Raw genomic sequence first — 27,868 nt, 5'->3', positions numbered from 1 at the left:
GCCAGGTTTGCACTTTAGTGACTGTTCTGTTGGTTCCATTGCAACAGAAAAGCTCAATCAAGCACATCTAAAGTGAAAATATTTAAAATAGTATTTGAACTGAGGTCTGAACCCACAAGAGTTTGATTGAACTCATTGAACTCAAGACACAGACAGACTTAGTTTGTGACATTTCACCTTTCAGAGCCTCAATGAGAGGTGGAGTAGTGGGTGTAAAATAATTGGGGGGGCCACTCAATCAATCACTTTCAGATAAAGCAGAAACATACTATGGCTTCACTCTGAATGCTTATCAGAGACGTAAATTACCCGAAAGTTGTTCTTCTCGCTGACATTGTCATTGAATATTGACGTGAAACCCCACCTGCATAAGAGCACAATCATTCTGAGTGAGCCTGCAGTGCAGTGCTCCTTTATCTGCAACTGATTGAATTGGGGCCTTGTACGTTTTCAGTTGTAAGGCTTTTCTTTGATCCAAAAAAGTACTAGAAGGAAAAACGAGCACAATTTGTCCATGGTCAATATGTACAGTTCATGACAAAAACAAAGTAGCTACTGGATATATTTGCCGGGGAAAAAGAAGAATAATCAAATCTATTGAGCACCTGCAAAACTTAACCAATAACTGTTATCAACAGACGTGACCCAATAACACTCCAGACATCAGCAGTCCACACACAGAGTGGCCGTCAGCGTGGTATGTTTGCACAATGGGTATGAACAAATATAAATACACCAAATCTCTCAGTAATAAGATACACTGCGAAAAGACAAGAGCTTCAAGAGCAGGTAAGATGCTAAGTTGCCGTACTATATATCCTTACTACAACACATGGGACACATAATGTTGATATCTTTATGATATACAGATGCCGCACTGAATCGGAAAAGAGGTTGAGCCTTTCTAAAAGTTATACTTTCATGTTTTATACATTGCCTTTGGCAAAAGACATCAGTTGCGACAGATGTGACTTCAAGATGGTCACTTTTTTTGAGTATAGAAAATGTTCATGTTGACATCTTGCTCTCTCACACTCTCTCTGTCTCAGGTCGATCATGGCATCGCACACCTTATTCTGCTGTTCCCTCCTGCTCCTCTTTCTGTACACTGCCTCTACATTTCCGACCATTGATACAATCAGGGATCTGAGAGGCATATGGTACGGCAACATCTTCCCACGACATGGTCTCCATCTGCTTTACTGGTTTGTTGACCAATCAGAGATTGACAAAAGCCATGACATCATCCAAACCCATTTCGATCCAGCCAGAGGTGACTATGGCTTTGGTTACTTCAATAATAACGACAGTTTCCTCCCAGCTCTGACCGATCCAAAGAGGCAAGCTTACTACACAGTGGGGGATATCAGTAAGGCTAAATCTTGGGCCTTGCCTGAGTATATCACTCAAAACTACTACAACTCACTGAAGTCGGGGAACAGAAACAGGGATCGGATGATTGTCAGGGTTGCCCGGGCCAATGGGTCAAATCAGTTCAGGTTGGACGAGGTCTTTGTCACTCAAATGTATCCTCTCAATGACAACCAAGTGAATTCCTTTGATCCAAATCACACGAATAGTATTGGCTTCGACCTCTTACGAGAAATTCAGACGTTACAGATGGTCAGAGGAAGGAACAACACATTGGCCGGTCTGGAGGCATTTCTGACGCAATCAGGATATCAAACGTGCCCGACACCCGAATTTCAAGTCTGTTCCGCAAAGTCGGTCCGATTCCAAAGGCTTCAGATGGTGGAAATGAAGACTGAGGACGATTGTCACCCGCTGAGGCTTGATGTCAAACCAGCTGAGAACGGCTACCTGAGAATGAGTTGGAGCAACCTACCGAAGTCCATCATGGACCGTTACATGGTGGTGGGGCTTTTCAAGGACGATGGTAGTCCGACCAAACTAGCTGAGTCCCCCGTCGGCAACGACACATCTGGAACCTCAGACGTTTCCGTGGCCCTGAACCCCGGTCTTCAGGTCAGGCTACTTAAAGGGAAATCTCTCTGGGACATGAACGACAGGGAAGTCTGGAGAGGTGGCGAATTTGACGATGCGGACGGTTTGATTCCCATTGTCGTGAAAGGCTACGATGCCAGTCTGCAGCTCTACACTAAAAATGGCTACGCCTGCGCTCGCCTGTTCGTGAAGAAGTCCTTCGCTGACTGGAAGGAGGTGTTTAATTACTCATGGGTAGGGTTCTACTCGGCAAACAGCGTCAACAACAACAAGTACCAAACCTTCCAGTGGGCAGGGTCTTTCACTAAAGAGATTTCCTCAGAGGAGATACCTGAGTATGATGTCTATGTTTATGAGTCCAGTATGGCCATTTCTCCAGGTGCCCAGGCCCGATTCATGCTGTCGAAATACAACGAAGTAGCACGTACTGTGGCCTGGGAAAGTCAACTCTAAAAACCGAAGCCATCTATGAAATGTAGATCATCTTTTACTTCATGTCATGATGATGCTGGGGTCTTTGAGGCATATCTTATATCATCATGTATTTAACCTTTGAATCATTGTTGTTTCTGTAACTTTATCAGACATATGACTGAATGAACTTTTTCAAGGAACCACGTATTTTAACCTATAGGAGTTCGACCACATTACTACATTTCTTTGGCACCCTTGTTCCATGAATAATTCTGTTAACTCTGACTTTATTCACAAAATATAACGTAATTGTAATCATCTGCACTAAGTAAGCTATGCAACCCCTCACTTTTGGGTTAATTGAAAATGAAATCCTCTTCATAATATCGCTATTTTTTTAAACAAGCCATAGAAAGCTGGTCGCAATTACAGTTTCATCCACCAGAAATGACAGAACAAATATTACAACAAATATTATGTTTAAACTCAAAATGACTAATCAATAATAAAAAAAACATTATTCATGATAAAACATTTTTTTACTATATAATCTTTCTAAATGATATTATAACCAGGATTGGTGGAGTTCTGTCACACACGCAGTTAACAAAAAAATATATGGAAATGTCTTCGCTATCCAAAATTACATCCAACTGATTGCAGCATTACTGCAAAAATAGAGGAGGCAAGTAGAAGCTGTAGGAGGCATGGACCTTGTCTGTCGACCCTTCATTAAAAACCAAAATTGTTTATTAAAAAAAAAATGTGATCGATATTTTTTTTTTATCCAGTTCTATTTAAGGACCAACAAATTGACTACTGGTTGCAGGTTGCAAAATAGTTGGGAAGAGATTTTTGACGTGCCGATTCCATGGCACGTTTCTAAGCACTGATACACAAAACAACTCTTGATTTAAAACATAGTTTTTTCATTTAAATTATAATACAAAGTTCTTTCTACCAATAGCATGTTATGTATATGGGGGATACGGCCATCCCAGCTCTGAAGATTTTGCTGCAAAGAGACAAAATGAATAGATCACTTGTTCTGGTACCGTAGCTTGTTTCTGGTCAATATTGGCTGTAAAATCACATTTAACGAAAAATATCTCTGCAAATACTGTAGCACCTTTGGGTGACTTGGAAAGCCATAGTCAATCAATAATGTAATAACACTCTTAGTAACATATTCCCCGTACACTCTTTGGAATTGGCCTATATGGATAGGACTAAATGGAAATGATACTTACAGAAGGAATATGGAAAGCATATGCATAAACATATCAATTTAAACGTATCAATTTAAAAGTCAACAGTTTGGAGATTCTGGGAAAATTATTAGACTAAAAGGTGAGGACGCAACAGTTCACCTGACACAAGACAGAATCCAATGTGTACTTCACATTTACTGTACTTTTCGCCGTATTTGTTGTTAACAAAATCTGAAAATACTCTAGATACATTCAGTAACGCGATAAGAATATTCATAGAGACTTTTGAGTAGGTGCAAAAAAATGACAACTGTTTGAGTGAGAGGTCTAACTGGTGTTTCCAAGTGGCCACATACCTCTCCAAATTGAGCACAGTTCCTACGTAATTGAAATGTAATTGTATGACTAAAAGAAGAGTCTTCAACCATAAGGTGCTTTTTTTTGCTCTCCTAGCTGTGCCGGAACTAGAGCAAGCACTTGTATTTTTTATTTTTTTTGGAACACAGCCCTCCACATACTTTTAAGTTATGTACTCAGTAGGTCCCTCGGGTCCTCTGGCCTTTTAACTTTCCCAAAGACTAGGACCAAGAGGCATGGAGAGTGTTTCGTAATTATGCCCCCAGCCTCTGGAATAGCCTGCCAGAGAACCTGAGGGGTGCTGAAACTGTGGACATATTTAAAATAGATCTTAAAACACATCTTTTTAGCTTTGCTTTTCCTTGGGGTGCTTTTTAGTAACCCAGTTTGTGTCATTCTTTAGTTTTTTAAAATCTTGTCTTTGTTGTGTAGTAAATATTTCAGCTTTTATTTTCATTGTTTTCATTCATTTTTTCTTCCTGTAAAGCACATTGCGTTGCATTCCATGTCTGAAATGTGCTGTATAAATAAAGCTTGATTGGATTTGATGCTCAATTACTGTTGTTGTTTACACAATCCAAAGAACGGTCCATTATAAATCACAATCTGAGTCAGGTGTGCATTATTCGAAAGCTCTGTTCTATTGCAAACATAACAAGCTAAATTATAACATATGATATTACAGTGTTAGGCTTTCACAAGACAATTCAGAGAAGCAGATCCGTCATTTTGGTGCGCAGAGAATGGACTGCATTCAGACGTGTGGTCCGCGACAAATTTCCTTCACAACGCAACAAACCAAGGCTCACTCTGTTCAAGACAACCCAGGGTTATAACACCAGGTTGTCTTGAAACTGTACATCAAACAAAGTGATCATGAACATTGACACTGTATATTACATGGGTTTTAGGATGTGGAAGTGCACATTCGGACTTACGGGTGTTTGGCTTGCGTCAACACTGTATTTATTTTAGTCCTCAAGGTCTCATTTTACAAAATAGACAGAAAATAAATATTTTACAGAGTTACAATTCATATAAGGAATTCAGTCAATTGAAATAAATTCATTAGGTCCAACTCTATGGATTTCACCACTGGGAATACATGACCGTTGGTCACAGATGCCTTAAAAAAAAAAGAGGGGCGTGGATCAGAAAACCAGTCAGTATATGATGGGACCACCACTTGCCTCATGCAGCACGACACCTCTCCTTCAGATGTAGTTGACCAGGCTGTTGATTGTGGAATGTAGAATGTTGTCCCACTCCTCTTCAATGGCTGTGCGAAGTTGCTGTGTATAGGCGGGAAGTGGAACACGCTGTCGTACACGTCTATCCAGACCATCCCAAACATGCTCAATGGCTGCTGACATGTCTGGTGAGTATGCAAGCCATGGAAGAATGGAACATGTTCAGCTTCAGGAATTGTGACAGATCCTTGCGACATGCGGCTGTGCATTATCATGCTGAAACATGAGGTGATGGTGGCAGATGAACGGCACAACAATGGGCCTCAGGATCTTGCCATGGTATCTCTGAATTCAAAGTGTCATAGGTAAAATGCATTTGTGTTCATTGTTCATACCTTATGCCTGCCCATACCATAACCCCACAGCAACCATGGGGCACTCTGTTCACAACGTTGACATCAGCAAACCGCTCACCCACACAACACCATCTGTCAGGTACAGTTGAAACCGGGATTCATCCCTGAAAAGCAGTGGCCATCGAAGGTGAGCATTTGCCCACTGAAGTCGGTCACAACGCCGAACTGCAGTCAGGTCAAGACCCCGATGAGGACGACGAGCATGCAGATGAGCTTCCCTGAGACGGTTTCTGAGTGTTTTTGCAGAAATTCTTTGGATGTGCAAACCCACCGTTTCATCAGCTGTCCGGGTGGCTGCTCTCAGACGAAGCCACAGGTGAAGAAGCCGGACGAGGAGGTCCTGGGATGGCGTGGTGACACGTGGTCTACGGTTGTGAGGCCAGATGGACGTACTGACAAATTCTCTAAAACAATGTTGATAGAGAAATGAACATTCACATTTCTGGCAACAGCTCTGGTGGACATTCCTGCAGTCAGTATGCCATTTGGCAGGTGGATGGATTATCTTGGCAAAGATAAATGCTCACTAACAGGGATCTAAGCAAATTTGTGCATAACATTTTAGAGAAATAAGCTTTTTGTGCCATCGTGCTTCACCCAAGACTCACCATTGGGGAAGGCATTTAATAACGACATTATCAGGAAGCGCTGGTAAATTATTGATACGGACCCACAATTGAAACCCATCTTTAAATATCCCCCACGTATAGTCTTTAAAATAACCCCAAATGTGAGAGACATTGTGGTCAAATCTGATTATTCACCAGAGAAAAGGGAAACTTTCTTGGACAAGGTTCCGGAGGGTCATTACAGACGTGGCCAATGTGCTCAATGCAGTTGTCATGCCCTGACCTTAGAGAGCCTTTTTATGTCTCTATTAGGTTTGGTCAGGGTGTGATTTGGGGTGGGCATTCTATGTTTTGTATTTATGATTTTGTGTTTCTATGTTTTGGCCGGGTATGGTTCTCAATCAGGGACAGCTGTCTATCGTTGTCTCTGATTGGGAACCATACTTAGGTAGCCCTTTTCCCTCCTTTCTGTGTGGGAAGTTGTCTCTGTTTGTGGCACGAAGCATCCAGTCACTACAATGTGATTTTCTGGATTATTTTTCTCATTTTGTCTGTCAAAGTTGAAGTGTACCTATGATGAACATTACAGGCCTCTCTCATCTTTTTAAGTGGGAGAACTTGCACAATTGGTGGCTGACTAAATACTTTTTTGCCCCACTGTATATATATTACATTTTGATACAGTATGTTCATAATAACATTTAATGTATGTTCTATATTTTTACCTCTTGTGTCAGGAAGTGATATCACTGAGTACTGCCCATATATATAGCACCTACTACCCCCACCTGGGATATGGATGCCTGATGAAAAGTTGTTCAAATAAAATCACCTGGGAGCAATTAGCGGGAGAGATGGGGGCAACTTTTTGTTGCGTGCGGTGCCCAAGGTTATGACGGCTGCAAGTCAAAATCCATACAGAGTTGTGAAGCGGAGACCCCGAGCTCTTACGTCAGGTATAGCATGTTACCGTGCAGCCAGCATGTTACCGTGCAGCCATTCAGGTTATCAGTGTCCAAATCTGCCATTTTCAACCAGTATAAGGATACACGTGTAAAGGGCGACTTTGCTATCTGATACTATGCGATTTAGAAAGGTTCAGCACAGTTGAAAAATATATGGCACATGGTTGGTCTACGGAGATAGATGGGAGGGGTTGAGGATAGCTGAAGGGACTAAAAAGCTCAGGATTGATAATGGTTCTGACTGAAAACACAAGTCATTCCAGCAAAGAGGTTTGGGTCCATTTCAATCTGTGGTTAAATTCCAACCTTCCTGGTCATTGCAAAGAGAAGTACCCCAACTGATTAACCCAATTTCCTCATTGATGTGGGCCGAGTTCTATCAACACCTCTAATGCCTGGAGGAAATCCGAGAAGGGAATACAAGCACTCTTTATCATTGGTCAATATGTACAGTTTGAGACGCAAGCACCTGTAAATATTAACCAAAGGGAGTGGCCATAGACGTGTTTGCACAATGGGTATTGATGCATATAAATACACCAAATCTCTCAGTAACAAGATACACTGCGGAGAGCTTAAAGAGCAGGTAAGAGGCTCATTTAAAGAGCAGGTAAGAGGCTCGTTTAAAGAGCTTAAAGAGCAGGTAAGAGGCTCATTTAAAGAGCTTAAAGAGCAGGTAAGAGGCTCATTTAAAGAGCTTAAAGAGCAGGTAAGAGGCTCGTTTAAAGAGCTTAAAGAGCAGGTAAGAGGCTCATTTATAGAGCTTAAAGAGCAGGTAAGAGGCTCATTTAAAGAGCTTAAAGAGCAGGTAAGAGGCTCATTTAAAGAGCTTAAAGAGCAGGTAAGAGGCTCGTTTAAAGAGCAGGTAAGAGGCTCATTTAAAGAGCTTAAAGAGCAGGTAAGAGGCTCGTTTAAAGAGCAGGTAAGAGGCTCATTTAAAGAGCTTATGTTCTGTAAAGTATTATTGTTACGTATTTGAAAGTATGTCAAATGTATGTATAAGTAGCAGAGAAGCTTAAATGTAAGCTGTAACGCTTTAAGAGAAACGGTACACAAAACTGTTGACGTCTTTTTGATATACTGATTTAGGAAAGAGGTTGCAGCCATTTCAAGATTTATACGTCATGCTTTATCATGCTCTTTGGCAAGTAACTTTGGTTGAAACAGACGCATTCGGAAAGTATTCAGAACCCTTGACTTTACAGCCTTATTCTAAAATAGATTACATTGTTTTTAAAGAAATCCTCATCAATCTATACAACACCCCATAATGACAAAGCGAAAACAGGTTTTTAGAAATGTTTGCTAATTAATAAAAAATAAAAAAACAGAAATAGGTATTCAGACCCTTTGCTATGAGAATCGAAAATGAGCTCAGGTGCATCCTGTTTCCATTGATCATCCTTGAGATGTTTCGACAACTTGATTGGAGTCCACTTGTGGTTAATGTAATTGATTGGACATGTTTTGGAAAGGCACACACCTGTCTATGTAAGGTCCCGCAGTTGACAGTGCATGTCAGAGTAAAAACCAAGCCATGAGGTTGAAGGAACTGTCTGTAGAGCTCCGAGACAAGATTGTGTCAAGACACAGATCTGGGGAACGGTACCAAAAAATGTCTGCAGCATTGAAGGTCCCCAAGAACACAGTGGCCTCCATATTTCTTAAATGGAAGAATTTTGGAACCACCAAGAGTCTTCCTAGAGCGGGCCGCTCGGCCAAACTAAGCAATCGGGGGTGAAGGGCCTTGGTCAGGGAGGTGTTCAAGAACCTGATGGTCACTCTGACAGAGCTCCAGAGTTCTTCTGTGGAGATGTGAGAACCTTGGGGCTCCCGAGTGGCACAGTGTTCTAAAGCAATGCATCTCAGTGCTAGAGGCATCACTACAGACCCTGGTTCAATTCCAGGATGTATCACAACCGGCCGTGATTGGGAGTCCCATAGGGTGGCACACAATTGGACAAGCGTCGTCCGGGTTAGGGTTTGGCCGGGGTAAATTAAAAAAATTAAAATACAGAATGACAACCTCTGTAGCATTCCACCAATCAGGGCTTTATGGTAGAGTGGCCAGATGGAAGTCACTCCTCAGTAAAAGACACATGACAGCCCGCTTGGAGTATAGACTTTCAGACCCATCCAACCTGACAGAACTTGAGAGAGAAGAATGGGAGAAACTAATACAGGTGTACAAAGCATGTAACGTCATACCCATGAATACTCGAGGCTGTAATCACTGCCAAGGGTGCTTCAACAAAGTACTGAGTAAAGGGTCGGAATACTTATGTACTGTAAAACCTAAACTGTGATATTTCAGTTGAGTTTTTTAAAAATAAATATGCAAAAATGTCTAAAAACCTGTTTCTACTTTCTCATTATGGGGTATTGTGTGTAAAGTTTTTAAAAAAATAAAAAAGTAAAGGGTTTTGAATACTTTCCGAATGCACTGTAGTTGTATAAATATAAATATTCAATATCTAATGTTGATATTTTGCGTGCTCTCTCACTCACTCTCAGGTTGATCATGGCATCGCACACCTTACTCTGCTGTTCCGTCTTCCTACTGTTTCTGTTCCCTGCCTCTTCATTTCCGACCATTGATTCAATCAGGGATCTGAGAGACATATGGTACGGCAACAGCTTCCCACGACATGGTCTCTATCTGCTTTACTGGTTTGTTGACCAATCAGAGATCGACATCAACCACGACATCATCCAAACCCATTTCGATCCAGCCAGAGGTGACTATGGCTTTGGTTACTTCGATAATAACGACAGTTTCCTCCCAGCTCTGACCGATCCAAAGAGGCAAGCTTACTACACAGTGGGGGATATCAGTAAGGCTAAATCTTGGGCCTTGCCTGAGTATGTCACTGAAAACTACTACAACTCACTGAAATCTGGCAATAGAAATAGGGACAGGATCATAGTCAGGGTTGTCCAGGCAGAAGGGTCAAATCAGTTCAGGTTGGACGAGGTCTTGGTCACTGAACTTTGTCCACTCAATGTCAACCAAGCAAATTCCTTCCATCCAAATCACACGTACACCATTAGCTTCAACCTCTTACGAGAAATCCAGATGTTACGGGTCCATTGGAGGAACGACACATTGGGCGGTTTGGAGGCATTTCTGGGGCAAGCTGGCTACCAAACGTGCCCGTCACCTGAATTCCAGGTCTGTTCCGCAAAGTCGGTCCGATTCCAAAGGCTTCAGATGGTGGAAATGAAGACTGAGGATGATTGTCACCCGCTGAGGCTTGATGTCAAACCAGCTGAGAATGGCTACCTGAGAATGAGTTGGAGCAACCTACCGAAGTCCATCATGGACCGTTACATGGTGGTGGGGCTTTTCAAGGACGATGGTAGTACGACCAAACTAGCTGAGTCCCCCGTCGGCAACGACACGTCCGGAACCTCAGACGTTTCCGTGGCCCTCAATCCCGGTCTTCAGGTCAGGCTCCTCAAAAAATCTCCCTGGGACACGACCGAAAGGGAAGTCTGGCGAGGTGCCGAGTTTGACGATGCGGACAGTTTGATTCCTGTCATCATGAATGGCTACGATGCCAGTCTGCAGCTCTACACAAAAAATGGCTACGCCTGCGCTCGCCTGTTTGTGAAGAAGTCCTTCACTGACTGGAAGGACGTGTTTTATTACTCGTGGGTAGGGTACTACTCTGCGAACAGTGTCAGCAACAACGAGTACCAAACCTTCCAGTGGGCAGTGTATTTTACTAAAGATACTCCCGCAGATGAGATACCTGAATATGATGTCTATGTTTATGAGTCCAGTATGGCCACTTCTCCAGGTGCCCAGGCCCGATTCATGCTGTCGAAATACAACGAAGTAGCACGTACGGTAGCCTGGGAAAGTCAACCCTAAAAACCAAGCCCTTGATGAAATGTTGAGAATTTTTATGCCATGATGATGTTGGGGTCTTTGAAACACATTTTTATATAAAAAAGTATTAACTGTTGAATCATTGTGGTTATGCAACTTTAAATCAGACAATACTGAAATGTACTATTTCGAGGAAACATGAATTTGAGCCTAGAGTCTGATCACAAATCACTTATTTTTCTTTGGCACCCTTGTCTCATGAATAATTCTGACATAATTCTCAAAATAAAATGAAATAGTAATCAACTGTACTAAGTAAGCTATATCTATGATTAACATGTTCATAGTGTTAAGTTGATGAATAACTGAACATTGAAAAAAAGACATGAATCAGTATGCAGTCATGTTGAGGTATGACGCATTCAACTTATACAATACACCTGCATTTCCAATGGATCTTTAAATACCTGTAATGCTTATAAGAAATGCAGTTTAAGTTTTTTATATAGTGGTGCAATTGTAGTTTGACTGTTTTTATATAGTGCTGCACATGGGGAGTGTGAATTGCCCAGATGTTCTGTTTATGAAATAAATAGTTAAGTCTGTTAAGACCAATGCTTAAGGTCCATGACCTGAAGCAGCCTTGTATCACTGTTTTTTGCAATAAACATTAGCATTATGCCAAGTTAAAACTAATCTGAAATAGCATGATTAACAGGGATCTGTTAATTTGTTAACACAAACATTCTGAATTTTAATAAACAAACCTCGTTTATGGGCGGTAACAAATATGTAATGCGACTCAGTTTCTATGTTAACATGGTAACGGGGAATACGCGTCACTGTATCGGCCTAACACACCATCTGACTACACAATGCAGGATAGACAATTTCCTGATTTGAGTGCAATCAGCCAAATACGGATTAAGATCAGACAAATACCTTTGAGATTCACGTCGACCTTATTAGAACAGATCTGAAATCGAAATATGCTATAATTTCTGGTTTAAGCAGGATTCAAAATGAACACAAACAGTGCTTTGCATAAATGCACAGTGAAGCCAAGGAATACAGTCATAAGGAGACCTCAGGGTGTGAAAACTCATGAGGATGTTGATTGAGGTCGATACTTTTAGCGTGGGGGAATTCCCAGAATTAGATGGAGCGTCCTATCGCAGAAGGTTTTGGACTTGGGGGTGAAGGGGACACTTTTGAAAGACAACAACGGTCAGACTCAAGATGACATCTACCTCAGTCTTCACAGCCAATGGCGTCTCTGACACTTGGGTGGCTCTAAACCCCGGTCTTCAGGTCAGGCTCCTCACAAGTAAACCATGGTGGTTCAGCTATCCAGAGGAGGAAATCTGGAGGGGCCCTGAGTTTGACGATGCCAATGGGGAGATGCCTGTTCAGATTTGAGGCTTCTACAGCTCTGCACTAAAAAGGGTTATACTTGGGTGGTTATACTTATATGAGACAGTTCAGAATTCATCTGGTTCATCTGAATATTATGTGTATAAATATAAATGTGATGGAAGCACGTTTCTTGGAGTGAAGGCTTGTTTCATGCTGTATAAATACAGTGAGGAAAAAGCAGTCATTGAACCTTGAAAGCGAACAAATGATAACCAAAATAAATGAGATTAACTGAAATAGAATCACACATTTAGGTTAAATCACAAATCAACTTACATACAGTACTCTACTCTTTGCTCCTTTTTGCATTTGACTCGATTCGAATCCAGTTCATCACAAATCAACTCCAGCTTGCTTTTGCGACGTGGGTGTGTTGGTGCGTTGTGACAATTGCACTGTGTGAGTTTTTAACATTAATATGGTGGTGTAACTGTACGGAACCTAATCTGATCTGTGCAGTGTGTGTGTGTGTGTGTGCTTTGATTGAGGCGTAGGTCGGTGTAATCGTTTATAATGTAAAGGTTGATGAATGACGAAATATTGTAAGTATGCAGTCGTGTCGCAGGATGATGATGCCTTTAACTCGCACAGTAGACTTGCATTTCAACTGTCTTTACACTTTCGAGCTTGATGATATTTAACTTCCAAAGGGACGTTTATCCATCAGAACTCTCAACCGTTTTGTTATTGAGATCACTTGTTAAAGATGAGAAGCTGATTGGCAATCAATTTCATCCATCATTGCAAAACAATTGACTTGGGGGGGAAAAAATTGATGTTATAAACACATGATATTTCTACAGTTGACTTATTTTACTTAATTGCCCCTAAATAAAGTTGGATGAATAAAGTTGTATTGAATTAAATTAAATACTTGAAACACCGGCAGCAAATAAAAGACAAGGCGCCCAAACTATTTTTTATGAATAATTTATTGCCAGTAGGAAAGCGTGAGCTAGTGGCAGTATTCAATAAAAACCTTAACAAGACCATAGTACTGCTCACACCCACATAGACGTCTGAAAAAAGTCAAGTGTCTATGGATAACTTTGCACTATAAATATAATCGGGTCCCATTTTCGTGGTGGAAAAATAAAGAGGTTCCAAAGTCGCCATTTACAAACAAACAAATAAAAAATAGAACAACACAAGAATATGCAGTCGCTCATCGAAGACCCTTTCTGAAATGAGCAGGAGACGATCAACTTTCAACGGATACATGGTGTTTTTGGAAAAGCTGAGCTCTTCTCTTTCTTTTTTAAAACAAGTTTAAATTTTTTCTTCTTGTGAATGAAGGAACAGTAAGGCTGATAATGTAGCACACCATTTAACTTGTGTTTTTTTTTGGGGGGGGGGGTAAATAAAAGCATAAAATATCTACAAAACCTAGTAAACCTTGAAATCAAAACTGTACATTTAAATTTACATTGAAAATGAACGAGGATTTGTATCAAAAATCAGTTTGTACGGTTTTACCTCTACAAATACAGATATCACCTTGTAGTGTGTGTTTTATCTATCATGATTGTTGATGTGTCAATGGTTTTCTTTTTTTCTTCGTAGTTGTACATCAATGTAGTTTTTCGTCAAGACATTTCTTGTGCATAATTGACATTTACTTAAAGCAATCGCACAGCCAACTCAAACACGGGTATTTTTCCAGTACTGCAGGAGTTGGACTGAGTAGATAGAGGAGGCTATGGGGTCCAGTGCTGTTAAATGATATCTCCTTGAAGACACCGCCACCCAGCCAAGCAGCCTTCAGAGTAAGACCAGTCCCAACAACCCCTGTTTACGTGAACAAATTCATTGCTCTGTGTGTGTATGTATAAGTGTGTACATGTGTCTGTGTCGCTTTGTGTTGTGTGTCGTTGTAGTGTGTACATACACAGGCAGAGGGGGTTAACATAAGGTAGAGATGGGGGGGGGGGGGGGGTTCAGGCACTTTTGTTTGGATCCAGTGTCAGACTTCAGTGTGCTGTTGGGAGTCCAGTGCGGGGATGGCCAGCCGCTCAAAGTGTCCCTCGTCACCGCTCTCATAGTCGCTCAACATAACTTCTGACTCCTCGCAGCACGCCGACATGTCCGAGCAGGAGGCCGTGGACGTGTACAGGGACATGGACATGTTGTCCAGCGCCGGCGCCTCAAAGTCCCCCCGCCCGTACCCCATGGGGTAGCCCCCCCGGTAGCTGCTGGCGCCGCCCATGGTGGAGGCTGGGGTGGTGGTGGCGGCCGTGGAGCCGCCGCAGCCCGGGCTGCCCTCAGCGTCGCTGGGATAGTGGTGGTGTGGTAGGTACTGGTTAAGGCTATAGAGCTGGGGCAGTGGTGGGCGGTGGCGTACACCAGAGGACAAACTCGAACCCGGGCTGCCAGGAGGCGCCAGGTCCCTCCGGGGTGGTTCCAGGGTGTCGTAGCGGTCGCCATACTCGGGCAGCGGCGGCGGGGGCAGGTCCTCGTGGGCGAGGAAGTCCTCGGGAGGGGGCGGGAAGTCGCTCTCGATGTCGTAGCCGCCGGGGTAGTAGTCAGTATCGATGGCGTTCGGGTCACTGTACAGGGGGGTCGGGGACTCCACAACCTCATACTGGGGGAACTCCTGGATTCCAGGAAGTTGAACACTTGGCATCCAATCAGATGTGTCCCAGTGGTAGCCTGTTAGACAAGGATGCAAATAATTAGACACCACAGGTGTCACCACCCTAAGCCTCAATCAAAGCACACACACTCGCACAGATCAGATTACATACATTTACACAACAGCAGCGTGTTAATGCCCACACCATGCAATTGCCACGACACACCAACACATTAAGTTGGATTCGTAAAAAAATATACACAAAAATCAGAAAACAGTTTAAAAACGCACACACATTCTTTGCAAATACACACATGTACACACACACGTAGTATAAACAAATACTACCTTAAGATGTGGTACACTTGAAACAAGACACTTTTTTGTTGTTATTGCTTTTATGGAGTGGTTTGTGCGGAGATCAAAATGGGGGTGAATATGATTAGTGATTTTCAAAGCACCGTTTCAAACGGTTTCTTTAAAAAAGGCTCCAGGTTTTTTTAGTGTCAGACGCCAAAAAGGGATATGAATAACTTCATTCAGCGTGGGACAGTTATAGTTACTGGGAAAAGGGGGGGACACAAAACACATTTTAGGGTCTACGTGAGGGATTTGAATTGAAGTACTGTGACAAAATTAGACCGTTTCCATGTTTAGTTGATAACTATCGATATGATATTGTTTCGACCAAACAGTGCTTAAACATTTCCAGTCGTATTTCCTCACAGCATCTATGTCATGCATGGGATTGTTTTGTTGGTTGACAGTAAGTGGGGTGGGGGGGACCACTGGGATTCAGGCAAACAAATGACAAAATAGTCACCTCTTGGGTTCTTGAGCTCATGAGCCAAAAAAGACTCTTTAGACGAGGCAAGAAGGGAGAGGAGAGAGGAAGAAAAAGTCATTTTAAGAACCTGAGAGAGAGAAGCCCAGAGCAAGAATGAAACATTAAGAAAAAAACATCTACTGCTCTGAGCGAAGATACAGGCTTACAATACAGACAACAGTCGTGCCATTTTCTTAAACAGTCAACCGAGGGGCGAGGGAAATTAATCTAGCACCTTCCAAATGAAACCTTTGCTGCTCGGTTAATTGGCCAATCGTGTGAGACATTTCAATTTTGAGATTCAAATTAGGCAGCGTGATTCAAATGGCAATAATTTGGAAGACAATGAGATGAGGCATGTCATTGGATAAGGAAATGGCATCTCGGAGGCCTAACTCATCATCCTGACACCGAGGACAGAGAACAAAATTACCAGACTTGGATTTCAAAGAGTATTCGAAATAATTTAAAATACTTAAACTGTGCTTAATTGAGCTTGCCTGTTGCAATGGAACCAATAGAAATGTGTGTTTTTTTTAAGTGCAAACACTCTAAGTACTTGAAAGATGTCAAATAGTATTCAAACCCAGGTCTGGAAACTATGGAACGCAACCACACAGAAAAACCACAGATGGCTAACAAGTATTGATTGAGGTGATAATAGTAAAAAAAAAAGTACCTTCTCCTTCCACCGAGTCAATAACAGAGTTGACAAGGTGGATTACCGTCACTATGGAGGCTTGTGAAAGGTAAGGGAAAGGAGCAGATGAGGAGAGGTTTGACATTAGTACAAATGATTTGGAAAAAGAAACCAAACACAAAATGGAAGTGCACGTTTGCTGGGGAAACGTCAAATCAACGTTCGAGAAACGTTTCCCTACAAAAACGTTTATTTTCCCTGTGTCGCTCCGAAACGTATGGAGTTTTTGGGTTGGGGGTTGGGGTAGGACGAAGGGAAGACAGGGGGTAAGACTGACTGCATGATATTGAAGGACGTCTACATTTGGATGTTTGTGGTTTTCAATGGTCACAACACGGAGGTGGAACGGGACACGGTGGAGAGGGAGTTTGGTCTTTGTGCAAGAGAACACACAGCAACAACATACAGGGGTGCCATTGACAGTATGGAAGGAAGGATCAGAGAAATTCTCAAGGATAAAAATGCCTTTCCAGCCCTAAAATAGCTAAGACTATATTTTGTCCAAATACAGTCAAAACTAAATAATACTTCACAAAGAAGTTGAAATATTTTCTATATAGATATACTGTAAAAATATCTATGATAAATACATTAGATCAATGTATCAGAAATCCTGCAGGTTTTCACGGTGAGGTTAAGGGTAAGTACAGATGAAGGTTGTGGTGATTGATGGCAAGCACATTCCCTACAACCCAACGTGAAATGAGGGCAGATATGGGAGAAGAACCATCATATGTACTGTACTTTATACCCTTGCTTAATGCTCTTCACTGTCTTCCTCAAACATGCATCCGTGGCTAGATTTTGTTTAAAAAGAAACATATGCAAAAAGAGAGACAAACAAAAAAGAGACATTCAAGTAAATAACTTAAAATCATTTTATGATGCTAATTTGCTAACTTCCTTGGCTAATGCTAATGTGCTAACTTCCTTGGCTAATGCTAATTTGCTAACTTCCTTGGCTAATGCTAATTTGCTAACTTCCTTGGCTAATGCTAATTTCCCCTCTTGCCACTTCAGCGGGGAAGCCTGTACAAGCAAGCCTGTTTTGCGACTAGAGTTGAGTAGAGTGCGAGAGAGAACAGAAAGAGAGAGTTTTTTTTATGCCTTAGAGAATATTGCAAAAATGTTCTCTTTGATCGCTTCCTTCTGTACCGAGGTGATTGAGGACTTACACGCTGACCCCTAGTTAAAACCGTGTTCTGGGTCTGTGAACCGATTTGATCCAAATGGGAACTGAAGCCCCGCAGCAAAGAGGGAGAGAGAAAAAACACATGACCCCAGAGAGTCACCGTTGCAGCCAATCACGGCACGCAAAGAGAGATGATTAGCACGTAGCATGTATACAAGTCAACTACAGCCAAGGGGCCACTCTACAAACTGCAGTCGTACAAGAACCAGAGGACTTTTCCACAAGCATCCCCACGTGTGCTTTCCACTGAGTCTGATGTAGCGCTTCAGAATTCAGAAACTATACAACCAAATGAAAATGACATATTTAGATCTATATTAAGAACAAATGTGGGTCGATAAGACCAAAGGAAAACTACATTTGAATATATACGTTAATATGGGTGTGTAAGATGACCAAACTTCCTTGGTTCACTTCGGGTGTAAATCAATCTAGTCAATGTATTAGGACATTTATTCCTAAACTGGCAAGGTTGACCATTTCTGTTCAGATACATACCGTTATCGTCACAGGACTCGGACTGGAAGGAGCTGAGGGACTGGACCTCAGACATGCTGCCCCTGGTGTTGTAGTGACAGGCACTGTCCTCCACTGGCTTCTTGGTCAAACAGTGATCCAAGTCTACTACCTTAGCTGGAGTACAGAAGCACATGCACACAGACAAACAAAGATGTAAGTTGGTGAAGTAGTATTTCCGGAAGAGACTACACGCAGGGATTTGCTACATTTTTGGTTTTTGTACTTTGGTTTTAGGTTTGGACACTAGGGTTGGGAGATAATGACTAAATAGATCATTCCAGACTGTAAATACGATGTCCTTATTTATAACATAGTCACATTCTCATTAAATAATCTGAGTATGGCGAAAAAAAACTAGGCTTGGTTCATTCATTTAGACCTGTTGATATAGCCTAACTGATCAAACTGCACAGTTTTGATTAGTAAAGTTCAAAAATACTACCGTCTTGCATATTACGGTATACCGTCTGGCTCTTCACGATTTATCATCGATGTCAAATATCACGATAGTTGATTTAATAATATATATCGGCCCACCCCTATCGGACACCCCATGAATGATCTAAGGTAATTCCACCAACGAGCCCAAAAAAATCTAGAGCAGGGAATCTACAAATATGAATCAACAATAAAGATATGGACGTAAGTAAAGGAGCTTTACCGTCATATTCGTAGTCCCAGCTGGGCTTCTGAATGGAGTCGCTGTCGGAGACCGAGTTGGAGGGCGGCGGCGGAGGCAGGTTGGGCGCCACGCTGCACACGGCCACCGTCTTGCGGTGTCCGTGCATCGTGTCCGGGTTGAACGTGCTGAACTCGGGGTGCTCGGGGATGGCCGAGCCCTCGAACGAGTTGCGGTCCAGGTTGTTGCGTGAGTCGCTGGGGATGCTGGGGGTGTACGAGCTGGGCCGAACAGGCACCTGCGGCGGAATGTCCGAGTAAATGTTCTTACAAAGCTTTGCGTCAAAGTAGGGTCGCTGGAGGAAGGAGTGCGGCGCTCCTAAGCCTCCCGGGCTGCGCTTGTCGTCGTTAGACTTGGACTTTCTTCGGCACGCCCTCTTGCGGATGACCACGAAGAGGACGACCAGGAGGAAAATGGAGGCCACAAAGACGACAATACCGATGACTTCTTCAAGACCGATGTTCCAGGAGGTGGAGACGAACTCGTTGCGGACCTCGGAGCGGAGTTCGCATAGCCGCCCGATGTTGCCCAGGGAGCAGTTGCAGGAGTACGAGCCATAGGTGTTCTGGCATTGGCCGCCGTTGGAGCACGGGTTCTTCAGGCACTCGTCCACATCACTGAGGCACCTGCACCACGACAAAGGACGGGGAGGATTAGAAGAGAGTAGCACATTAACAGTAAAAGATAGTAGTTTGGAAAATCTACTACTGGAAAAATGGTAGCTTTGAGAAGTAAGACGGCAAACCTTTGCGCACACATACCTGTCACCCTGGAATCCCTGTTCACACTCACACACAGGACCATCCAGACTGTCAATGCACTTCCCACTGTTTTTACAGGGGTTGTCTGTGCAGTATGGCCCCACCTGGCACCTGTAGTGGAAAATAAAGATTCAATACAGCAGCCTAGACCAAAGAGTAATGAGAAATAACAGTTTTATTTCCTGGCAGTCACTGATCCGATGCTTAATCCTAATATCTTAAATACTAAGAATCCAAAACATACGTCATTTTATAGAGAATTATCTACAGTTGAAGTCGAAAGTTTACATACATCTTAGCCAAATACATTTAAACTTAGCTTTTCACAATTCCTAACATTGAATCATTGTAAAAATACCCCGTCTTCGGTGAGTTAGAATCACCAGTTTATTTTAAGAATGTGAAATGTCAGAATAATAGTAATAATAGTAGAGAGAATGATTTATTTCAGCTTTAATTTCTTTCATCACATTCCCAGTGGGCCAGAAGTTTACATACACTCAATTAGTATTTGGTAGCATTGCCATCAAATTGTTTAACTTGGGTCAAACGTTTCGGGTAGCCTTCCACAAGCTTCCCACAATAAATTGGGTGAATTGTGGCCCATTCCTCCTGACAGAGCTGGTGTAACTGAGTCAGGTTTGTAGGCCTCCTTGCTCAAAACACGCTTTTTCAGTTCTGCCTACACATTTTCTATGGGATTGAGGTCAGGGCTTTCTGATGGCCACTCCAATACCTTGACTTTGTTGTCCTTAAGCCATTTTGCCACAACGTTAGAAGTATGCTTGGGGTCATTGTCCATTTGGAAGACCCCTTTGCAACCAAGCTTTAACTTATGTCTTGAGATGTTGCTTCAATATATCCACATCATTTTCTTTGCTCATGGTGCCATCTATTTTGTGAAGTGCACCAGACCCTCCTGCAGCAAAGCACCCCCACAACATGATGCTGCCACCCCCATGCTTCACGGTTGGGATGGTGTTCTTCAGCTTGCAAGCATCCCCCCCTTTTCCTCCAAACATAACGATGGTCCATTCTATTTTTCTTTCATCAGACCAGAGGACATTTCTCCAAAAAGTACCATCTTTGTCCCCATGTGCAGATGCAAACCGTAGTCTGTCTTTTTTTGGAGCAGCGGCTTCTTCCGTACTAAGCAGACTTTTCAGTTTAGGACTTGTTTTACTGCGGATAAAAATACTTTTGTACCTGTTTCCTCCAGAATCATCACAAGGTCCTTTGCTGTTGTTCTGGGACAGATTAGCACATTTCGAACCAAAGTACGGTCATCTCTAGGAGACAGAACGAGTCTCCTTCCTGAGCAGTATGACGGCTGTGTGGTCCCATGGTGTTTACCTTGCATACTATTGTTTGTACAGATGAACGTGGTACCTTCAGGTGTTTGGAAATTGCTCCCAAGGATGAACCAGACTTGTGGGGGTCTACATTCTGTTTCTGAGGTCTTGGCTGATTTCTTTTGATTCTCCCATGATGTAAAGCAAAGAGGCACTGAGTTTGAAGTATGCCTTGAAATACATCCACAGGTACACCTCCAATTGACTCAAATTATGTCATTTAGCCCATCAGAAGTTTCTAAAGCAATGACATAATTTTCTGGAATTTTCCAAACTGTTTAAAGGCACAGTCAACTTAGTGTATGTAAACTTCTGGCCCACTGGAATTGTGATACAGTGAATTATAAGTGAAATAATCTGTCTGTAAACAATTGTTGGAAAAATTACTTGTGTCATGCACAAAGTAGATGTCCTAACTGACTTACTAAAACTATAGTTTGTTAACAAGAAATTTGTGGAGTGGTTGACAAACGAGTTTTAATGATTCCAACCTAAATGTATGTAAACGTGTGACTTCAACTGTATATGTTCGCATGTGATTTCAGTGCTGCGGAAATGCTCAATGCCGTTTCCTCCAGATCAACTCCTCCGGTTTTCATCAACATGAGCTCAGGATCGATGTTCATTTCAGAGTGAGCTAACAGAGAGCTAACGTTTTACACTTGATGGAGAATACCGAGCCCTGGACATGAGCAATACACAATTACGGAATGATGGATTTGGGAACGCATATAAGCCGAGATCGTTTCCTCTACAACACATGCCAAAACAGAATATATATATTTTTTAAAGATTTGATCCAAACATTGAAATTGGTAAGAGGGCATCATTTTCTTTTATACCATGTTTATAACAAGTAATAAATCATTATATCTGTCAGCTTTAACCAGCACTATTTTAGCAAAAGTTTGGAAAAATGTCTCGTCTGAGCTCCCGAATCTATAATTCAACTTTAACCCTTAAACAGTCACAATGGAAATAAAAGTATCATATCTATGACTGAGACAGATCCATACCGTTGTCCTGAGTACTGCCCTCTGCACTGGCAGTAGAGGTCGTCGCCGCGCGGAACGCAGGTTCCCCCGTACAGGCAGGGGTTGGAGGCACATGGGCTGATGCCAATCTCACAGTGAGTACCCATGAACGAAGCCTTGCACTTACAGAAGTAACCTGGGGAAATAGAAGAGAAGGCATAAGAAAAAAATGTAGGGCATTTCTATTGTAGTTCTAAGGTCATTTCTTGATGTCTGTGTTCACAGGGCTCCTGGGGAGAAATATAATTGGTCTTTGTGTTGATTAGAATAGAGGCGCTGGACAGACTGAGGGATACAGATTGTGGGTTAAATGGGTTTGGCTTGAGGACTGAAGATTACAGCTGTATACTTTAACTTTGGGTTTCAGAAACACACATTTGGATGATAAAGTAATTATTATCTTTAAATAATCCAACATTGAGGATTATAAGCAGGCTAGGTTGAGCAGCATAACTAAGCGACTTGAATAAAGACGACACCAGGCGACAAAAACCACAACGGGAGCCCCGTACCTCCATTGGCCAGTGAGGAGCAGCTGCCCCCGTTGGAGCAGGGGTTGCTGGAGCAGCCCTCGGCGGCGGGCGCCAGCACGCACCCGGGCGCCACGTCCACCACGTCCTCCAGCACGGCGTGGGCACCACGCGCCTTGGTGTTGAGCGGCAATTCTTGGCCGTTGAGCACGATGGCTTCCACGCAGCCTCGGAGACCATTGGTGACGGGCAAGCTGCGACCGTGGCGCCCAGCGGTGGAGGAGGCGTGCTGGCGCACGTGCCCGCCGAAGTAGACGCTGTTGTCCAGGTTGAGTGTGCGCAGAGTACCGGGAGCTGTGCCTGAGGCGGCGTGCACGCGGTCCAGGACTAGTTTGGCGTAGTTGCCATCCACCTCAAGGGTGACCGTGTGCCAGTCGCCGTCGTTGACCTGGGTGCTGTGTACAGAGACGATTCCCGGGCCGCTTCCGCAGTCAAACTTGTACTGTAGGCGGCCATTCACAATCTGACAGAAGGAGAGAGAGAGAGAGAGAGAGAGAGTGAGAGAGAGAGAGAGTGAGTTAGGCCCTGTCCAGATTGAACAGTTAGTCTCTACCCACCATAGTAACTTCTGTAGATCTAACCAGACTGGATAAATATAAGCAATATGGCTAAATGTTCACCTAGCCACGGTGGGGCTACCATAATTAAGCAATAAGGGCACGGGGGGGTGTGGTATATGACGCATTATGTGAACGTTAAATTGGAAGTTCCACGAAGAGCACAATCTGGTACCATTGACTACTGTACAGTTTACACGCACAGCTATTTAACACTAGATTACGACTATTCGCAGTATCTAGTCTAGAGGTGCGGTATTTCTACAGTCGACCGGGCCGCTCTGGCAGGGCAGAATTTTGACACACTGACTTGTTGGAATGGTGGCATCCTATGACGGTGCCACGTTGAAAGTGACTGAGCTCTGCAGTCAGGCCGTTCTACTGCCAATGTTTGTCTGCGGAGATTGCATGGCGGTGTGCTCGATTTTATACACCAGCAACGGGTATGACTGAAACAGCCGAATCCACTCATTTGAAGGGCTGTCCACATACTTTTGCACATATAGCGCATCTCACAGTATGACATTATGTCTTGTGATATTCAGGCTAACTCCTTTTGGAGCCCTAGGCCGTGTCCCAAATGGCACCCTATTCCCTGTATAGGTGCACTACTTTTCACCAGAGCCCTATATGGGCCCTGCTCAAAAGTAGTCCACTATATAGGGAATAGCTGATCCTCTGGCAACCAGACAGTACCACAGAGAGGAATGTGTGAGAAAGTGCTTTCCGCTTCCCTCCCAGCATTCCCTTCGTGTTGTTTTACATGCAGCCCACCACCGCATTCCCAGAGCCCTTTCACGTGAGGATGAAAAATGGCCGACTAAGGCCAACAGCACACGGCGGGGTGGCCCCGAGGGCAGGTCCTGGCAGCTAGCGCTTATCGGGCTGTTTCCTACACAGGATAACATGGGCTAATACGAGGATTGGGCATGAGACTGAGAGCTGGAGCAGCAGACTGAGAATAAATAGGACAGTACCCACAGCACAGACAAGAAAGGGGTTTGTTTACAGCGATTTCATGCCCAAGCCGGGGGGGGGGGGGGGGGGACTATGGTGGACTTGAAATGGTGTGGGAAGGAGATCTTTTATCATCTGTAGCTAGTAGCTAGAATCTGGCGCCTTTCTCGCATGGACACGACGCACCCTGTGTTTGACCTTTGACCCACCTCCAGGATGCTGTAGTCGGTGCCCTTGGCGTACATGACGGTGGCGTGGCTGGAGAAGGTCCTCAGCCTAAGGGACAGCTTCATCTCCTCCTTATTCTCATTCTCCATCAAACGGTACTTCACATAGCCCGTCCCGCTGAACGTCAGGGACTGGCCGTCTGAGAGGGGAGGAGGGGGAGGGATAAAGAGAGGTAAGGATAAGTATGCGGGGGAGAGAGATAGAGGAGGGAGAGACTGATAACTAGGCAGTGAGTACAGAGACCAAACAAACAGTAGGTTCAGAGAGAGGGAGAGAGAGAGAGAGAGAGATCGAGGGAGATAGGGAGAGAGAGCGAGGGAAAGAGAGAGAGTCAGACAGGATGAGAGGTGAGTCTGGTCTTACCGGAGCACTTGCCCTGCTTGCCACCATCTGGACACACACAGCTATACCTGGCCTCCTTCCGGTCTGCCACACACTCCATGCCCTCTGGACAGGGGCTGGCATCACACAGCTTGTTCACCGTGGGGCATTTGCCACCTGGAACAACAACGTGAGCCAAGATGAAGCCAGGATGGCATGGGGTCAGGGGTGTGGTGGTTTAGGTAAAGATGTGTGTGTTTTGTGTGTGTGTGTGTCTGTTTATATGCATCTATGCCTATGTGTATGTGTGTTTGTGAGTGATGAGGCGGGAGGAGTAAAGGTGTGTGTGTTTTGCGTGTGTGTGTGTCTGTTTATGCGCAGCTATGCCTATGTGCGTGTGTGTGTTTGTGTGTGTGCGTTTAGGCCTATGTACGTCTGTGTGTGTGTGTGTCTGTCAGTACCTTCACATTGACAGGTAGCCGTGCGCTGGTGTCGTGGCGTGACGAAGCTGAGGCGGGCCGTGCTATAGGTGGACATGGCCGCCCTGTCCAGGCTGATGACCTCGTCGCAGAAGCGCAGCGGGCAGTCCACGCCGGCACACAGCTTCTTGACCACGCGTACGATGCGCACGCCCGTCATTTCCTCGATGACCGCCGCAGACGAGTTGAGCTTGCGGAAGACCACCTGGAGGAGCAACGGTGAAGATGTTAAAAAGACTGAACGGTCGACTTGAAGTCCTTCCACGGACATGTTCATTTCAATGTAACACCGTGCGGCGAACTCAGGGGTAGCTCTTGCCGGGACTCTTGCCGGGACCAGCAACTGTCGACCCGACCCTTTAGCCATTGCACCAAGAGATCTACTAAAGTTGCTAGATGTTATTTTGAGGTGCACCGCCTAATGATCGCATTTTTGATTATTCTTCATGTTGAATTCTAGAGTTTTGATTCTATTTCACAACTGTAAATACATTCCGTCATTTTCTGCGGTTGCCTGTCTTCTTTTCTTACTTTTATGTTCGTAGATGAAAGACAGCCATTTTAAAAAGGTATTTATACATAGTTTGCCATATTATATGTTAGGAGAAAGCTAATATCACTATCATCATGATTACAAGCATTATATTGCCTTATATTATTAGATATGTTTTTATTAATCCGTATTATGAAACAAAGTCACTATCGTTGCTACATATTGATAAAGTGCTTTTCTAGAATCAGTTTTGCCTTTCAGATCGCTATTAACAGGACTGATCTGGACAGGGGGAGGAGCTGATCCTAGATCAGCACTCCTACTCGGAGACGTTTTTTTGTGAAGGAGCCGTGGTCATGGTTCTTACCTCCTGTGGCTGGTAGGGACTCCCAGACTTCTCCAGAGCCAGTAGAACATCCAGGTCTCCTGTCCCCTGCTCCGAGGGCTGCAGACTAACCAGCTGCACCTCGCTGCGTCTCACCCCCGCTATGTTCCTCAGCGCCCGCTGGAACGTACGCCAGTAGTCGCCGACGAACTCCTCGGGGGCGATGGCGGCGAAGCGCACGGCGATGGAGTTGTCCAGCGCCTGGCGGGTCGCCTGGCGCACGTGCACGTTCACGTCGGCCGTTGCCGAAAAGCGCCCGTCGGTGACGGTGACGTTGAGCGGGTAGTGGCCCACGTCGAGCGGGCGCTGGGCGATGACTTTGCCGTCCGCGGCGGAGACGGCGAACAGAGCGTCTTCGCCGTTATCCGAGGACGATGAAGGTGCGAGACTGTACGTTAGCGTGTCGTAAATGTCCTGGTCGGTGGCGTGGATTTTGCCGAGCACGCCGCCGGGGTACTCCTCGCCGGCGACAGAGATGTAGATGTCCAGTGGGAAGACGGCGGGCGGGTAGACACTCTCGTCGATGACCCGGATGCTGATGTAGGCCGTGGAGAGGAGCTGGGGCTTGCCGCTGTCGGCCACCTGGAGGAGGGAGAAAAGGGAGAGGGATGAGTCACACTCTGCGTCTGTTGCAAAAGAGAGAGAGCGAGAGAGAGACCCAAATTGTGCGGTGACCCAACTAAAAGCTTTCATGTGATTCTCAAAAACTCAGACAAGGACTTAGGCCCGGTTAGAAAATGTCTCCGAAACCGATGACACAACTCACCCATTTTACCGTTTCCATTCATTCCAGTTAACGAACGCATCATTTCTAACAACGGATGAGCCCAAATAACTGCCACCATTTTGGCAATAACGTTAACGCAGCCTGACCCAACTCTCACTCCGCAATCCCCACATCGCCGACACACGGGCAACAGCATAACTACACTAGACCGAGGATTGACCATCACTCCTCCAGCCGCACGGCAGTGTGCTTGTTTACTATACGACATCATAGCCACATCGTTAACTTATCTTCCAAGGGAGCTTAGGAGAATGTCCAGATGACATAGAGTACAGTAAAAAAACAAAACAAGACAAAACGTTGAAAGTGCTCCATATCTCTTTGCCGTTCAAATCGCAGCTCCACTTTCCCACGCTAGAGGGAGCTTACGCTCTTCCATTCTCCTGGGGCTGAACCTGCTCGTCCACCGACACCCAGGTCCAAAAGGACTGCCTGCAGAACGGCTGAAGGGCCCACTTGCTCAGACGAATAAACACCCGACCTGAATTTGAAAGGGCGTTTACGCGTCCAGAGGCGCCGCGGCATTTCGAGTCTGCCCCGAGAATGACATCGCCAAACCCCACAGGACAAAAACGGAATCCCGAGTGTTCAGGAGGATTGCCAAACGTTAAAGAGAGAAATACACCGTGTAGAACAGATAGAATTGTCCGTCAGGCAGATTAGAGGGAAAACGTCTCGGCTCTATTCCATCTATTTCTATCTGCAGCGTTCCGAACGTCAGTCAGAGTCGAGGAATCGCACTTCGTTCTCATCCGCCTACTCCTTTTCTCCACGGGGAGAGAGAGAGGGCAGTAGTTCACCGACTGGCAACACGCGAGCTGGCTGCAGAGCTCTCCACTATGCCTCTCATGTGAGACATTCTGCCTTGTACTCTGATTCAATCGGTGCGAGAGAGGGCAGCGGGACTTTTTTTAAATGCATGGTGATTATTTCGATTTGACGCTATGGCGAGAAAGAGAGGTAAGTATAAGTATTATGGAGGAGTAGAGGGGGTGGAGAGAGAGAGAGAGAGAGAGAGAGAGAGAGAGAGAGATACAGAGAGCGAGAGAGAGAGATACACAGAGAGTGAAAGAGAAATACAGAGAGAGAGAGAGAGATACACAGAGAGTGAAAGAGAGCTACAGAGAGAGAGGGAAAGAAATAGAAAAGGAAACAGTA

General features: G+C 44.3%; 3 protein-coding genes across 4 annotated transcripts in view; 2 read left to right on the top strand and 1 right to left on the bottom strand.

The window, feature by feature from the left end:
* Window positions 1-692: 692 nt before the first annotated feature.
* Window positions 693-4,502, top strand: LOC115137707 (uncharacterized). Its single transcript, XM_029674032.2, has 2 exons — window positions 693-789; window positions 1,050-4,502. The coding sequence occupies exon 2, from the start codon at window positions 1,057-1,059 to the stop codon at window positions 2,416-2,418; it is 1,362 nt and encodes a 453-aa protein (XP_029529892.2). The 5' UTR covers window positions 693-789; window positions 1,050-1,056; the 3' UTR covers window positions 2,419-4,502.
* A 3,094-nt stretch (window positions 4,503-7,596) lies between these two features.
* On the top strand, window positions 7,597-11,531 carry LOC115137321 (uncharacterized). Of its 2 annotated transcripts, none has more exons than XM_029673591.2 (2): window positions 7,597-7,673; window positions 9,602-11,531. In XM_029673591.2, the coding sequence occupies exons 1-2, from the start codon at window positions 7,612-7,614 to the stop codon at window positions 10,962-10,964; spliced, it is 1,425 nt and encodes a 474-aa protein (XP_029529451.1). In that variant the 5' UTR covers window positions 7,597-7,611; the 3' UTR covers window positions 10,965-11,531. The 2 variants fall into 2 exon arrangements, with proteins under 2 accessions (XP_029529451.1, XP_029529452.1); XM_029673592.2 differs by lacking the exon at window positions 7,597-7,673 and adding an exon at window positions 7,936-7,985.
* Window positions 11,532-13,252: 1,721 nt separating this feature from the next.
* Window positions 13,253-27,868, bottom strand: part of LOC115137323 (protocadherin Fat 1-like) — a 94,959-nt gene continuing 80,343 nt past the window's right edge. Inside the window, 12 exon segments of the mRNA XM_065024757.1 lie at window positions 13,253-14,987; window positions 15,734-15,769; window positions 16,416-16,475; window positions 18,127-18,261; window positions 18,809-19,452; window positions 19,588-19,698; window positions 21,956-22,109; window positions 22,486-22,966; window positions 24,227-24,384; window positions 24,609-24,743; window positions 25,028-25,250; window positions 25,906-26,505. Of these exon segments, the coding sequence (XP_064880829.1) occupies window positions 14,302-14,987; window positions 15,734-15,769; window positions 16,416-16,475; window positions 18,127-18,261; window positions 18,809-19,452; window positions 19,588-19,698; window positions 21,956-22,109; window positions 22,486-22,966; window positions 24,227-24,384; window positions 24,609-24,743; window positions 25,028-25,250; window positions 25,906-26,505 (3,423 nt within the window). The 3' untranslated portion in view covers window positions 13,253-14,301.

The sequence above is a fragment of the Oncorhynchus nerka genome, linkage group LG11 (genome assembly GCF_034236695.1).
Source record: "Oncorhynchus nerka isolate Pitt River linkage group LG11, Oner_Uvic_2.0, whole genome shotgun sequence".
NCBI classification, from domain to species: domain Eukaryota; kingdom Metazoa; phylum Chordata; class Actinopteri; order Salmoniformes; family Salmonidae; genus Oncorhynchus; species Oncorhynchus nerka.
This window is presented reverse-complemented; position numbering and strand designations above follow the sequence as displayed.

Coding starts and splice junctions, on each gene's coding strand:
- LOC115137707 (XM_029674032.2), top strand. CDS start 1,057: ATGGCATCGCACACCTTATTCTGCTGTTCCCTCCTGCTCCTCTTTCTG.
- LOC115137321 (XM_029673591.2), top strand. CDS start 7,612: ATGCATATAAATACACCAAATCTCTCAGTAACAAGATACACTGCGGAG. Junction 7,674..9,601: donor GCGGAGAGCTTAAAGAGCAG/GTAAGAGGCTCA, acceptor ACTCACTCTCAG/GTTGATCATGGCATCGCACA.